Source organism: Pocillopora verrucosa, chromosome 2 (genome assembly GCF_036669915.1).
Source record: "Pocillopora verrucosa isolate sample1 chromosome 2, ASM3666991v2, whole genome shotgun sequence".
Classification (NCBI taxonomy): Eukaryota; Metazoa; Cnidaria; class Anthozoa; order Scleractinia; family Pocilloporidae; genus Pocillopora; species Pocillopora verrucosa.
In genome coordinates this window covers 3738331-3754113 of record NC_089313.1, presented here as the reverse complement: position 1 = coordinate 3754113, position 15783 = coordinate 3738331, and the positions used below count along the sequence as shown (strand labels likewise).

Here is a 15783-nt window from a genome sequence, read left to right as displayed (position 1 = left end):
AGTCTGAGAAGCAAATTTGAAAAATGAGAGTTATATTTATCGTTAGGTAAATGAACATTTAACAGTTTCTCTCATGATTTTAGAGCAAGAGTATTAAATCGTGTATTGATCCCGAAGTTTCGACTGAAAGTTTACATCTCGCTATTTATAGCACCTTGGTTCGTTGTTATTGGTGTGTTTTGGCGCGTTATTGTTGGTGCATTTCGATCCTCGTCATTACTCCGACTATTGGATATTGTTGCCTCATAGGTCTGTTTTGCAACTGATCGGCTGCTATGCTTTCCGATAGAAGGCATCCATGCTTCAAGAATTTCGATCTTTTACGTCTATTGATGTTATTAGGATGAAGTCTTATGTGAATAGGTTCTCTAACTCTAGTTTGTACCAGTGAGAGGTACGATCAATAAATTAAGTTAACAAGGTCCCAAACAGAAATGTGTCCTGTTTCATTAACGTGTTCTTAAACCGCCAAATTCTGAGTACGAGCAGGATGTATTTCTCTTTCTTTTTTTTAATTCTCTCTTTCATCCTCTCCCTTTTTCCCCGATGTATATTTTGCTATTACTTTTCATTTGTCAAGTTTGGGATTAAACAAAATTACCCAAACCAAACTGCAGCCATTTGTATCCTGTAGGAGCTGCTAACGCTGGATCTAATGACATGAAATATCCTGTACTGCTGCTAGAGAGTGTTCAGAAAATGGCTGAAGACTTCCACAGCCTTCTCACCGACAAAGACAAAAAGAAACTGGCTGGATTTATGCAGAAGCTGGGATTCGATGACATCGCAGCCACGCTTTACGATCTACCTGAAGAAAGTGAGAGAAAAGTATGTATCGTCAGATCAAACAAGCTTGGCTTTATGCTGTTTCTTCCCTGTATCTGATTACTAGGAGATAAATAGTGTTATGAAATCTAAAGACCTCCGTGCCACAAAGCATTCGTATACTCAAAACTTTTTCAACATGATATCCTCTTCTGCTGCACATTTTTTTTTTAAGTAATCATGGAATTTATGATACTGCCTCAACATTGCACCGTAATAATTGTTGAAAGTAAATGATACTAACATAGCTGTGATTAACAAATTCCCGTAGAGACGTGGTCAGCGAATCAGATTTACTGGCAATGCGACAAACTACCACTATTGCTTGCAGCAACTCCTAAGAGAGTTTACTTAGAGAGCTATATAGTCCGAGAAATCTCATTTTTCCGTGTTTATATAGCTTTAAGAAGAATAAGGAGACTGCTGAGTTTAAATAAGCTATACTCACGTTAAACTGAAATGTAGTTAAGGGCTTGCTCAAGTTTCGAGAATTCTCTCGGTGTTCTGTGTGTTTAGATGAGGCTATCTGAACATGGAGAAAGCCCCTCATTGCTTTAGTAAAATAGTTTTGCGAAATGCACGCGAATCTAAAACGTCGCAACCGTGTTTATATGCTCAAAACTTGACAAGCCTGTCGACTGATGGGAGTGCACGCACCACGTCAATCGTTTCATAAAAGTGCACCGTTTCACTCGGGATTTAAGTAAATTCCTCTTTGGTCTTCTGACTGTTTATGCCCAATTTATCACCTAAGGCGCAACAACTATCGGTCCACACTACAAGCGCAAGATTCCAACTTGACTACATGGGCCATTTACTCAAGCGGGAAACAAGAACTGATCGTGACTCGAGGGTTGACCACTTCATTCCCGATACATGGCAGGTAGTCTAATATTTTTCTTACTCTCTAAATACGAATTAAATCTCTCGTGACAAACGTCGAGGAGAAGAAGAGGTGGTTAAGTTCAGTGGAGAACAACAGTTAAAATGCTTAAATACTTGAACTTCAATGGAAACATATTCTAGAACAAGAACCAACAAAATCTCCCCCGCGTGAATTTCGCTTCCATCTCGTCGTAGTTTCCTCTTCATTTGCTTAATTTTGTGGTTATTCAAATATTTTCTAGCGTGAACTTCTTGACGCTGTGGATAACAACGAGTCGGCGGTAATAGTGGCACCCACCTCGTCGGGAAAGACTTTTGCCTCATACTACTGCATGGAGAAAGTGCTGACTCAAGACAATGATGGTGTGGTGGTTTATGTTTCCCCAACGAAGGTGAAGTTACCAGCTACGACCATTTAGTTTATGAAGTCCTCTTAAAGTGATCCTTAATAGCTGAACGACCTCGTCTCGTCAAATACAGCCGCCTAAAGGCACTCGGCCTCGACGTAAATGGTTGCCTTGTGCAACTGCCTTTCACATAATTTATTCCCACCGGATCTGGCGTAAACTGATTTTATACCTCAATATGGCATCTCGTTTAAAACGTGTTAAAGGATGTGACGTCTGTATTAGTGGCAAATATTCAATACTTATCTTAAAGTTACTCCGGCTTTGGATTTTGTAGGTATTAATTGATTTTGTAGGTATAAACTGATGCATTAATCATTTAGGCCTTAGTGAATCAAGTTGCTGCTACAGTTTACGCTCGCTTTCGTCGTAAAAATCTTCCAGAGGGAAGGGCAGTGTATGGTGTTTTCACGAGGGATTATCGATACAACACGTTGAACTCTCAGGTAAGCAAACGTGACAAGAAGCACTCGAGACAAAAAGGAATCTCATCACTTCTAAGCAAACAAAATACACGCGGTCGATGAGGAGCAACATTTATGATGAGTCATCTTGACAAAATACAATAAACATAAATTATTTCATGGAATCATTCTCTGATTGAAAACTCTTTCATTTAACTGATATCGTATTTTTTCCCTTTTGAAATTTCTCTCTATTTGGCTCGTGGATTGAAGTATAAATAGGATATATAGAGTAACTTTTTTCATTTCTGTATTTTGATTCCCGGCAGATCCTTGTTACAGTTCCTCAATGTTTGGAGATACTTTTTCTCTCGCCTCGTAGACAAGATTGGACGAAAAACATCAGATACGTAATCTTCGATGAGGTAAAATAACTATGAACTTTCTTGAAAATAATTTTCGCATAATCACTTTTTAATTTTTCGTAATAAAGTTGTAGCATGGAAAAGACAGAATTAACGCTGAGAGGTTACTACGATGTGTACTTTGTGCAGTGTTACCTCGTTGAATAATGTAGATATATCACTTTTACTAAAGTTATGTAACCAAGTTCTTAAAGAATTCTAGTTCACATTAACGTTCGTTCATAATCAATTCGTAGACTTTTGACCTTCATCGGTGTTTTGATAAACAGCAGTCATTGTTTGATTTGGTTCAATGATGGCAGTAGCATTGGATGTTGGAATATGGATGGTTGGAGGGTCAATTCTACCTAGGGATACAGGGAGAAAATAATAAAAGTTGCCCTAAGGTCGTTAAAATGTTTTTTCTGAGATTCGAGGTAACAAAAGCTTACTACTCGAGCTGAGCAAACTTTGGGCATCGTTCCAAGAAAATAAAACAAAATTACTGTTTTACCTGTGCACTCAGGCTATACCTAAGCCAAAATTTCTCCCATACCTTTACTCTGCAGGTTCACTGTCTTGGTCAAGAAATTGGTGCTGAAGTCTGGGAGCATCTTCTTCTTCTCATTCGCTGTCCCTTCTTGGCGCTTTCGGCAACCATTGGAAATCCAGATGACCTTACAAGGTGAGAACTGTTGCAAAGTGCACAAAATGAAATGTGTTCTATTGAATCCTACGAAATTTTCCCGTTACGCCGATGTTAAAACGATGTTAACGTATAGAAGTTAGTCATGCATTTTCAAATTAAATCACGAGGAGAATCATACGTTCTTTGTTTTGTAGGTGGTTGCAAGCCGCTCAAAGCTTTCGAGAGCAGCAAGACAAACAAGAAAATGGCCAGATGAGAGAGTCCTACAGAATCAGACTAGGTGAAGCGAAAAAATAAATCCGTTACCTCAGAGAGTCATGGAGGGGCCTTATATGGTCTTTGAATCTGCAATGCTCAAGTTTACGCATTAGGGTTGACCCAAAAACTCAAAACTCCATTTCAACCTTATCTAGACAATTAGGTTTCCGAAACGACCAAAGACGTAAGCAACCTGGTCGTTAGCTGAACAACTCTTTGGCGAAACGACTGCAATTCTTAAACCATATTGATATTGTAAGGAGAAATTCTGTTTTGGTTATTCCTGAGAGTGAGAGGGTCAACGAATGTCACCCCCATGCCAAAAATTGGTCTAACAACACATCTCTGGTATATTTTTTAGTTCACTTTCATGAACGATACTCAGATCTGGAGAAGAGTGTTTACCTTCCGAGTCCTAGCAATGGTGGATTCTCTGAAAAGTCCAGGAAATACGAGGGTACTTACGATGTCAAAGCGACTGGAGAGTTTGCGAGGCTTCACCCTTGTGCTCAGCTTGTAGCAAAACAGGTGAACTGTCAAGTACAGAACTGCCATAGGTCAGCTTGAAGAGAATAAGTTTTATTAAATACTGAAGAGATCTACGAATTCGCAAAAAAAAAAATTAGAAACTTACCAAACGTAAGATTGTAAGTCCATGAGTTCTCACATGTATTTTGTGATATTGGTTATATATACCTTACTAAAAAGAGATATGGAAATCCTATGGTTAATCAAAACTATAACAAAATTCCCGACCGTGATTGGTTATCACCAGCCCGATTTGAGCATTAATAGGACAGTGTAAGCGTCATACTTGTAATTGGACAGCCTAATAGAACAGTTAAAGGGACAAGTAACAAGTCATGCTTGTGTAAGTGGTCAGAACGCGTCATGTGCGCGGGCTGTTGTCTCGCATTCCGCCGAGTTCACTGTTGTTTTCTTTTTATGAAAACGTATAATTGATGACTAGTTTCTTTCTCAAATTTTTTTCATAGTTTTGATTAATCGGTAACAGGACTTCGTGTCGTCCAGTTCTATCTGTAATTATTCTTGTGACTATCAAATCAGACTCCCGCTTCGCGGTCGTCCGATTTTGTTAATCACTCGTATGAGTGCAGACCGAATTGGACTACACTCGGTCCTATTACCATTATTAATCGTCATGATTGCTTTTGTAACCTTCTTCGGGCGAATCTTACAACAGTACTGTATCTTTCCTGTAGTTCCTATAATACGTATTTTACATCTTTTGCTTCCAATCCTCTTTCACTTAATCTTTTTTGGAATAGAGCAGTTTTCAACTGAGTGTCGCAAGTTATCTGGGATTGCTTGTTTTGCTTTATTTTGGTCTGTGATTGGTCTAGATAAGATAACGTACACCAACTTCTAAATCAATGATAAGTAGTGCGAAAACAAATCGTGACTTAATCGCCCTCGTTTTCTCGCGGCTTAGTTTTTTTTTCTTTTCTTCAAGTTTTCAGCGGCTAATAATGACGTTAATTTTGGCTCTAACTTGCCAAAGTGATTACCTTGCGTTAGGTTTTTCGACCGTCAACTGAAACAGTTCCATGTTTCGACCATCGTTAAAGGCGCTTCGAGTAACAAATTGTTGTTTCCAATTAGCTAAAAGAGAATTCCTTCCCAAGAGATATGGATTTCACTCCTCGAGAATCTCTACAACTTTTTGATGTTATGACTATGCACTGGCCAGACAAAGAATCCTTGCAGGTAAGTACGTAGCTTTTAAATAAGGTTCGGTCTTACACGTTACAGTTGCATGCCTGTCAGCTGTGATAATGGTCGTTAGAGGGTTAGCTCGTATCGTTCTGGGCTACTTTTTTTTTTTATCTTGAAAAGCTAGCTGAAGTAAGACTAGATTCCACAAAGTCTCAAATAATGGTTTTTTCATACTGACAGTCCAGAGAATACTGCGACTTGGTGACCCAAGCTTGTTATTTTGTGTTTTCTTTCAAGAAACTTTCCCCCGAGAGTTACTTCGAGAAAAATAAGTTCATTGACAAGAGCTGCGCACGAAAGTACGAAAAGGACCTGAAGAAAGAATTCAAGTCTTGGGCCGATGAAAAACATTTTGAGAAGGTAAAGGGAATCTTGCCAAAGAATTCGTTGCACAGCGATTGTGATGTGTTAGCGTTGTTTGCCATTGCATTGATGAATAAAAAAATTTTTTTGACGCTGATTAAAGCCCTGTAGACCCTAGCCTTTGGAGTCCTTCCTTTCTGCTTATTACTCTGATGAATCGTATCTCTAATAACATCAAGATTGTTTGACCTGACGTCAGCGAGACACAAATCTGTTACATTCTTTACATTATTTCTTTGTTGTATCGGTGGTACATAATACGGAGGCCCTACGGGGCACGAGGTGCGATGTTCAGGTGAAATACTATTTTAAAGGGATAAGCTGGCATTTTTACAGGTCTTCATACCATTTCCTGTAAATTATATCCCTACGTTCTATTCCTGGGCTCGTTTACTAACTGATTTACTAACTTAAGTGTAACTTCTGCTGTTGTTATTATAATCACTTTTAAGTCATATTTTTGTTGCTCCAGGTTGAAGCCGTTTTACAGTCACTGAATTCTATTTTGCTGGAGAAACAGGCTTCGACTGAAGAGGAATGGACTCAGCTAGGAATGCCTTCGTCGGGAAAATTTTCATTTGGAAAAATTTCCCAAAGCTTGTGGAACAACTTAAGGCTCAAAAAAAACTGCCAGCGCTTATTTTCAGGTAATATACCGCATACTGTATCACCGAAAGGGATTGTCGTTCAGTGACATGCATAACAAGGGATTCAGATTTAACTTTAATTTGGTTTTTGTGTCAGCCACACTGAAAAAAAAGGGGATAGAGAAAGAAAGACAATAGGAAAAGGCAAATGACGATCAGAATACAAATTGGAATGATGCACATAAGTTGGACTCATGTTCCGAAAATAAAAATGCGAACGTTCAAAACAAATCGTATTTAAATGATGAAAACTCACGTTATGTGGAAGGTATATTAACAAAAAATAACTGAGTAAATACCGAAAAAGCTATCTCGCTCAGTGGGCTTTATTAATGATATACCTCTGTTTTTATCAGCTTTGACCGCAAGTTTTGCGAAGAGTTGGCGTTTGGTCTCGCTGAGCACTTTCAAAAACGAGAGGAGGTTATTAAACGTCAGAATAAAGGGAAAGACTCTAAGCTTGCCGAAAAGAGGGTAAAAAAGGCGAACAAGGAATTTAAAAGGCTGAGAGATGAAGAGACAGAGAGTACAAACGAAGAAAGGTAAACGGAAACAAATTAAATAGTAAATGCATGATATATCTCGTCGAGTGCCATTTAGATTCCATTCAATATGTATGCGAACGAGTCTGTCATGTTATGATGACAAACGATATAAGACTTGAGGGCTTGTTCTCTTAACAGATTGGACGACCAAGTAAGACAACAGTACGAGAAAGATTCCTCGTTCTTAAATGATCCTTTACCAGCGTGCACAGTTGCCTTTACACACAAAATTGGAGACGAGGTAGGGAGCATCCGGCAACTATATATTTAATATTATTTAACGATTGTTCGCCGAGGGCGAAGTGAATATTTTTGAAACATACCTGAAACGAGGTCGAGGGAATTTTTTAATAATATTCACCTAGCCTGAAGTGAATAATTGTTTATCGACATATAAGCAAGCAGCTTCCACTAAAGTTTAATGGGTTTTAATTAATTTAATCAGCAAAAAATTAATATCTTCTCTTTGAAAAGAGATTATCACTTCCTCCGTAACGTGGACAACACGCGAGGTAGCCATTTTGAATATTAAGAATCCCTGCTATAATCACCTTGCGCGAGGTGATTATAGTGAAATCAGAGCGCGCGTATTTCTATAATCTCCTGAGCAGAGGACAAAGATAGACTACATCAAAAAGGATGATCAGACTACGAATTATGTGACTAAAAGGCCCCTAGGTAAAGACTTTTTTAATAAAGTTTTCCTTAACTGAGGTTGGCCATTTACTCTGTAGGATTTACAAAAGATCATGCATCGCATTTGGTATTTGCGTGGCTATTCACTTTTAAAGGAAGCTTTAAGACGAGGAATAAGTTACCATCACGCTGGACTGAAAAACAAAATTCGCGGCACCGTGGAGATCTTATTTAGAGAGAAGTACCTTCAGGTATTACTTTATTAACCGCTCGTTTCGATCTAGAAACGAAGGTGGACGTTTAAATGATAAAGTGGAGCAATAATTTTTTTTCTAACCTCATCGTAAATAGCACTGAGGCATAACTTTTTCTTAAAGTGATTGTGTAAAATTACTCGCGAGACATTGTGTGATGGGCTGTTTTAATATACGATTTAAAAAGATGTGTGACTCTTGCCCAAACCAGAATGAAGTTTAAATGGCAGGAAAAAAAGAAAGAAAATACATGTGAAATATCAGAAAAAGATAAAAAGCAAGGACACAGTGGCCTCATTAGTATCGCACTAGTTTGGTATGCTGTTATCAACTGCAACCGATGGCCTTTGTTGCACAAACCTTTTTTGACATTTTGGTTAGTTTCTGTTTTCCCCTTTGTCTTACCAAATCTATTTACCTCAACAGTTGTAAACGTTTCGATGAAAAAAATATAGTAACAGAACAGTATATAAAGACTCAGGAGTCTTTTTTTTTCGTTTTAGGTCGTTACAGCAACAGGAACCTTGGCCCTTGGTATTCATATGCCTTGTAAAACGGTCGTGTTTGCTGGAGAATTCACCCTATTTAAACTCTTTGCAGTACAGACAGGTAAGAACACTTTCAAATAAAAGTTTTTTTCCCTACAGAAAAACAAATCTCTCTCACAGACAAGCGAACCCAGTGAAACAGCAGGTGTCTGTAATTTCATAGAACGAAAAAAAATGAGGCAGGCAGGGTAGCAACGTGTTTCCAACAAAAAGAAGCACCCTAAAAGATAACGAGTACCACAAATAAGACTATTTTGCATATAGCTCTCTTTGTCTGTAATAAACAACATGTATAAAAATTATATCGGTGCGGACAGAGTACTTTCTAATATCTCTTTTACCTGCAAGTAGATCTAACCGTATCCAGGTGTCGTTATCCCTTTAGTTCTCCTATTAGACTTCTAAACTCATCAAAGCATTTCAATAATCATAACTTCGTCACTTTTCAACCAGATTGGTTTTTTTTTTCCATATGTATATGAATTTAAATTTGGACTTAATCTCACTCTTTCATCTCTCTAATTTCAGATGTCTGGCAGGGCAGGTCGTCGAGGTTTTGACCCTGTAGGAAATGTAGTGTTTTTTGGAGTTCCTTCCCGTAAAGTTCAACGTCTCATTACAGCCAATGTTCCAAAGATTGTTGGGAACTTCCCCATTAACGTATCATTGGTGTTGCGCTTGCTTCTGATGACATCAAAGGGAGATGATCGGGAGGATGCTCTCACGAAGGTTTCTGGGAAAGACGCCTCTAAAATTCTTCTCGAATAATTCGCCTATTCCTACAATTGTACAATTGTCACCAGTTTTTATCAATAATCAGCTCTTTTCGCACTGAACGTGATATAAATTGTGTCGTCTGATAACAATTACAGCTTGTTTGAAGTCTTCCATAGAAGTTCTTTCCTTCTTCATCCTCAGTTACTAAAAAGACGAGGAAATGAACTTCTAGAACTTATATCATTAGAGACATAATTTAAAACCTACTGGTGATATTTTACGAAATTTAGGTGAAGCAACGGTCAGTCCTTAGTCTCATTCACACAGTAATGTGCAAAATCCCAATTGATCGATTCTCAATCAATTCATGAACACACCAAGTTATGCACGTACTCTCGTTTCCAGGCTCTCTCACTGCTGTCGCACCCTTTCATCTCCATCACTCACCCCGAAATGGAGAGCCAGATCAAGAAACATTTCTTATTCTGCGTCGAGCTCCTTACCAGATTGGTAAGTATTAAAATCAGATCCTTTCCACCGTAGAAATGAGGGGCAAGTTAGAAATGTTTTGCTAGTAGCAGCTATCCTTATTTTCCTTGGTTACCAGTTTGTATATTTGCTTCAAGTAAGGTGATCACATACTCGCTCTTGCAGTTAAACGGTCTTACTATAAACTTTTAAACTCACTTAAATACTGCAAAACTTTTTTATGCAGGGTCTTGTAAAACAAGAAAACGGCGCTCCTCTACAGATGGCAGGACTGGCGACACATCTTCACTATCATGAGCCCTCAAACTATGTCTTGGTCAGTTTTCTTCAACGTGGTCTTTTCCACAAGATCTGTCAACCGGAAGAGAATGGTAAGGACTATTTAATTTCCTTTAGAATACAAATATTCACAGCCTCCAACCAAGGTTATGGAAGATTAGAATCACTATGATATCATATTATTGATTCCTATCACAGGAAAATTCTCAGACGACGTGTTGAGAAAGATGGTGCTCGTTCTAAGCCACTTGTTCGGCAGACGATCCCTTCACGCTTCATTCAAACGAACGGTCCATTTGTGCCCCACGTCAAAAGTAAGTATTTGTAAATCTTAAAAATGCAAGGCTGTTTTAACACGCTTTATTGGGGAAAAATTGTGTTAGTTTTTGTCATTTGGTATTAATGATAACGTATCATAATAACGAGTTTAATCATTATTATCACTCGATCTTAACGCCCGCCCTAATGCTCACCAAAAATATCTTTAATCATACCGTTCTTTAGTGTAGGTAAATTTGGCCTTTTCAGAGAAGTGGCCATTAAATGGCGAGTTAGAAGAGAAATACAAGGTCTGTATTGGGAGAGAGAGAGTTCTTTCTCAACTGAAAAATGAGTATTACAAAAGAAAAGTACTAAGAAAAATCAAAACTTGTCGGTTGTTTAATGGGTGGATAACGCTATCCGCTGGATAAATCTCTATCCGGTGGATAACACTGTAAATTTTGTCAACACTTATCCACTGGATGGAAATTTATCCGTCGGATAGAGTCATCCATCACTTGAAAAACTGGGTTCATGCGTTTGAAAACAGATGCTTCTCACTGCTTATTTTTCGGTTTTCTTCCTGGTATCTCTTTCCTTTCAAGGTAATTTTGGACGATCTTCCCAATGAATTTGCTACAGCTCTAAGAGAGTACAACCGCCAAGTCACAGATGTCTTTAGTCAGTACCTCACTGCGGTGGCTGCAGACCTCGAAAAGGAAAGAGGAGAGGAGAACAAACTCCCTTTATCGGGCATAGGTAAAATACGATCCTTTATCATCTTATATGTGACCATTTTTTTTCGAGCGGGAAGTAAAATATTTAAGTAGATTCATAGCCAGTTCCTTAGCATTGCAAGGCTCTGTTTTCTCGTGAAAACAATTGTTTGTATTTCACGGCTTTGATAAGAATTACACTTAACTTGTTCTGTCAGTGTTTGTTTGTTTGTTTGTTTGTTTTTTGCAAGCGACACTGACGAGTTAATTCTGTGCAACTGCAAAGAGGAAGGCTTGGTGCATTTTTGGTCATTATATTATCGGATCGAAGGGGATAGTTCTTGGTAAATTTCTCACTCTGGGCTAAATAGGCCCTTCTCGTTGGCTTACATACTTCAGTCCACATTCCTATACGAAGTGCATAGTACATTATTTAATTGCTGTACGCTGTACCTATGGAAATGGTTCAAAAGATAGAGACAAACTCGTGAGCAAGGTTAAGCTAAACACAAAACGTAGGTAAATTCAATGTTTAAGTTAAACGTTCTTATTTACCAAACGGAGTAAACTTCTTTTGCAGAATATCCAAAGCAAGGAAGTGTCGGTGACGATGACAAGTACGATGTTATCGAAAGGCTCGTGTCCTCATCCATACCGTACTCTGCCTGCTCTTCCTTCGCTGCATTGTCGGGAAATTCAGACTTACGATTGCATTCTTCGAGCGAGACCGCAGCCAGTTATCCGGAATCAGACGAAAGCGATGTCGAAGTCGCCAACGAGAACGTGACAGTTGAGCTTGGAAATGATGAAGAAGATAAGGAAGAAGAACGAATTGATCATCTGCTTGAGGTGAAAAAAGTTTCCCAAAACCAAGCGTCCATTAAAATGTTGAAAAAGTTCTCTAACACTTTCGACGTAATTTCGCTAGGATGCATGCATTTTGCTCTTTCGTTGCAGGGGCCAGCTACGCTTAGCAAAATAAATACGACACAACAACTTCTATGCGTCCACATTCCTTGTATTCTTGTACAGGGTAATCATTACGAATGACAAACGAGGATCTAGACGATTCGAAGTTGTTGCTTCTTACACAGCCTGAAATCCTACCCTAAAACTTACTCGGCAAAAACGGCAAAAAGAGACTGCAAGTAACGCTGAAGCAACGCAGATGGCGTGGGAAACTGCGCCCTTGGTACATTGTCAGCGGCGCTATAGTCAGTATGTAAATGCAACGAGTCATACATTCGTCATTAAAGTATACTTGGAAAAGCATGCGGAAAGTGCTTGCACTTCATTTGGTGAAACAACCTAAGCGATCAAACACTGGTTAAATTTATTAACTGACACTTTTGATTCTGAGAAAGTTGCATAAGATAAGTTTTTTTACCAAAAAGTTCTTTCTCCTTTGGAACTATACCCATCAGAAAATAATCTGCCCATTCTCTTTTAGCACTTTATATGGTTTTCACTTGCCCTCTTCACTCTTGACTTTATAATCCCGTGAAGTATCGTCGAAACGTCATCAAAATGCTTTACGAACAGTTTTTATAACTTTTTAAAAGTTTTCCTATATTTTAATACCGGTTTAGCGTGGAACTTTGCAATCAAATTTTATTTCGTTGTGTGGTAGTTTAAGTAGTTGCAACACCAGTTTAACACCGTCACCAAATTCAGCTTCCACTTTTTCTTTCAGATTGTTCGACAAGATGTTTACACCGACATCAATATTGTTCCCATCCTCCGTCTAAAAAACTGCAACTCAGTTGGAACAGTTCAGCCCTTGAATGCATATGCTCTGGATTTTTTCAAGCACGGGTCTGTTAAAGCCATTCAGAAAGAAAACGGGTCAGTAAATAAATTATAGATATATTTGCAAATAGTACTCCAGTGAGAGAAGCGAGGAGGCATCTTGATCGCTGGATCGAGAAGAGATCGGTCTTTAGCGCTAAACGCTTTCATTACAGTGCCACTCGTCATCTAGGAGTACAAAGAGTTAGAGAAATCCACTGACATGCTTAGACAACCTACAGTGGACCAACCCATTCCACGTTACCCTTAGTCGCTTCATGCTTTGAAGCACCCTGTGACATTTATAAGTCAACTGGCTAGGAATTTTTACTTACCCCTCAAGTCCTCCTTTATTCGTAAGCATTTCTTTGACTATTGCTAAATATTAGGGGGGAAAACTGTATCGTGAACTAACCGTAAAGCTAATCCCCATGGCAAGCGTACCGTACAGGTTAACATTGTGTGCAGTTAGCTAAAAAAGATTCGAGGAAACCACCTGCTATAGGCTTGCATATCTTCCAGTGACTCACATGCTACCACTGTTCATACGGATCTTTAGGAGTTGTCTTTAAGCATAGCTAACTGAAGTCGATTGCACGTTTATTTCGTAGAATCAAGGCCGGAGAAGTTTTTCAAATCTTAAAGGATTTTCTTTTTACCATTATGTCAATCAGGTAAAAAATAGTTGTACGTGATGCAGTGTTGATGTTTCAATGTTCTACGACTAGTGAAACATTCAGTCCTAATAATTTAACGAAACTGTACGAGATGTATGTAAAGGGCGAGTATAAAGGTAAACGTTGTACACGAGAACACAAAAAAACAATGAGTTTAGTGTTGCTGTTGTTGATGTAGTTTTTTTAAAAGTTCCAACTATTGTGGATGAAAGCTACAGACACTTCAGTTTACTGTTTCGTCCAGCTGCAGCCACAAAGAAATTAAACGATAAATTTCAAAAGTCGCATGGCAGGAGATCTTGGCTAAGTTTAAGTCAGGGAGTATTAGGGTATTTGTTAGGGAAATAACTTTGGACTTTTTCTTTCTTCTCAGTGCTTCTGTTGAGGAGATGTGTCCTGAAGAGGAATACGACAATGTGGTTGCAGCTTTTAAACAGCTCGTCGATGAGTATAGAAACAAGTTTAGAAAGCAGTTCGATGCAGATATTTGAAATGGTCCCTCCAAAAGTTGATTAAGTGTCCTTAAAAAATCGCCAAGTCAACGAAAGAAAGGATTTGCCGATTGCTAACCGATTTGAAGCTATAATTTTTTAAGACAAACATAGGAGATTAATGCGAAAAACTCTTGTTTTCTAAAGGGAGAGTAAACAATAAATTGCGACCGTAATCGTCTTCTGATAAAACTCGTGATTACCTTTGAGAGTCAACCTCAAAGTAGCGATAGTAATATTTCTCCCTTAAAAAAATCATTTTGTTGTGACAAAGCAATAGGAATGTATCTTTCCTTGCGCGGAATGACAGCGGGAAAGATGAGCTTGGATAGCCCAGAACACAGTATTCGCTTCATAGCGTCCACGGGCGCTGCCAGTAATATGATAACAACAAGTACAATCTTCTAAGTGTTCATGTAGGGCTATTCACCTAAATACTTCGTTTTAACCACAATTACAAAAACAAGTGAGCATATATCTATGAAACACACGTTCAAAATCAGATTCACTTTACTCGTAATTACAAAAGTGCACTGATTTTATAACCTACCTCATTGGTACTTAATTTGGCGCTTTTGGCGAGTGTATTTCTCGGGGTTTATTTTCGTAAAGACAATAGCGTTAAATGTCGCAATTCAAGCGTTCTCAACTTCATTTTATTTTCCAAAATGTCTTCACTTTTGACGACTAACGAAAGATATTCAAAGGATTTTTTCCGAATCTAGCGATTCAGATGAAGATGATAGCAGGATTCTGAACTATATATACTCGAAATCTTTGCAGTTTAACGCCATTTCACAACAGAAGATCCAACATAGAATTTACTAGTAAGACCATCATGAAATGATATGTGTATTTGTCGATACATGTTCTGTATTTGTTGTGGTTATTATATGTTAATCTTTTTTTACCGGTGATTTGAATTTTCTATGGATGATAAAATTTCACGCGTTAAAATTCTGCGAAGATTTTTATTTCCGAGTCTTCAATTTCGCGATTTTTTTTACAATCGCAAAAACACGAAATTGAAGACTCACAAAGTTTTCGTACCGATACGATACGTTATTTACTTATGTCTTGTTTACTGTCAAAATTCCATTAAAAAAGGAAGTTAATGTTATTTTTCAAGTACCTAGTTGTTTTAAAAGGTGTGAATACAAAAGTAAGTCCGGCCGTTTTCTTTGACAATCCGAGGAGTATTCTCTCAAAACGGTACAGCTACTGTTATCTGTCTTGGTGGGGAGCATCGAAGAGGATTCGACCCTCCTGATCTTTGACCCGCGCCCGTTCCGAAGCGTAACGGTCTCTGTGTGACTATCGGGATTGACCGTCGTTCCTGTCCCGTAAAGGTATTCTGTTTTCTACAAAATGGTAGGAGAAAAAGAAAACTAGTTACTACTGTTGTACTGAGACAGAGTACAAGTTCTCATAAGCAGAGAACTCAGGATGTAAAAGACGAGTTCGTAACTGACGTTGGCTGTATACGGAAATGTGTGGAAACAGAGTTCATATCGCAGTAAGTGTTAAAGCCAACTGTGTTTGTAGTACAATTAACCTACGAGAGTCCCTTTATTCTCCTTACAAAATGAAATTACATATTTGCACGAGAGTGGGCAGCTGGTGTCTGTGATTGCAGCATCATCCTTGGCGATATTCGTCACGATAAGGTTGTTCCAGGGAATAAGGCACATGAAGCCGCATGCTATACCTGCCACTGCTACTATCTGGAAGAAAGTACTTATTAGGTTATTTGACAAAAAGATAGCAACTGAAGAAATAATGGCTTTGAAAGCTATCACTGAA

General features: G+C 38.4%; 1 protein-coding gene across 1 annotated transcript in view; it reads left to right on the top strand.

The window, feature by feature from the left end:
* LOC131773262 (probable ATP-dependent RNA helicase DDX60) overlaps positions 1 to 15044 on the top strand; it is a 30065-nt gene extending 15021 nt beyond the window's left edge. The window contains 26 exon segments of the mRNA XM_059089251.2: positions 635 to 828; positions 1580 to 1708; positions 1953 to 2102; positions 2441 to 2563; positions 2851 to 2946; positions 3495 to 3610; positions 3769 to 3854; positions 4194 to 4360; positions 5456 to 5560; positions 5807 to 5929; positions 6405 to 6501; positions 6504 to 6579; positions 6936 to 7121; positions 7263 to 7365; positions 7859 to 8011; positions 8518 to 8589; positions 8591 to 8623; positions 9091 to 9291; positions 9685 to 9789; positions 9995 to 10139; positions 10246 to 10361; positions 10914 to 11067; positions 11605 to 11873; positions 12718 to 12869; positions 13424 to 13486; positions 13863 to 15044. Coding sequence (XP_058945234.2) covers positions 635 to 828; positions 1580 to 1708; positions 1953 to 2102; positions 2441 to 2563; positions 2851 to 2946; positions 3495 to 3610; positions 3769 to 3854; positions 4194 to 4360; positions 5456 to 5560; positions 5807 to 5929; positions 6405 to 6501; positions 6504 to 6579; positions 6936 to 7121; positions 7263 to 7365; positions 7859 to 8011; positions 8518 to 8589; positions 8591 to 8623; positions 9091 to 9291; positions 9685 to 9789; positions 9995 to 10139; positions 10246 to 10361; positions 10914 to 11067; positions 11605 to 11873; positions 12718 to 12869; positions 13424 to 13486; positions 13863 to 13980 — 3332 coding nt within the window. The 3' untranslated portion in view covers positions 13981 to 15044.
* The last annotated feature ends 739 nt before the right edge of the window (positions 15045 to 15783 follow it).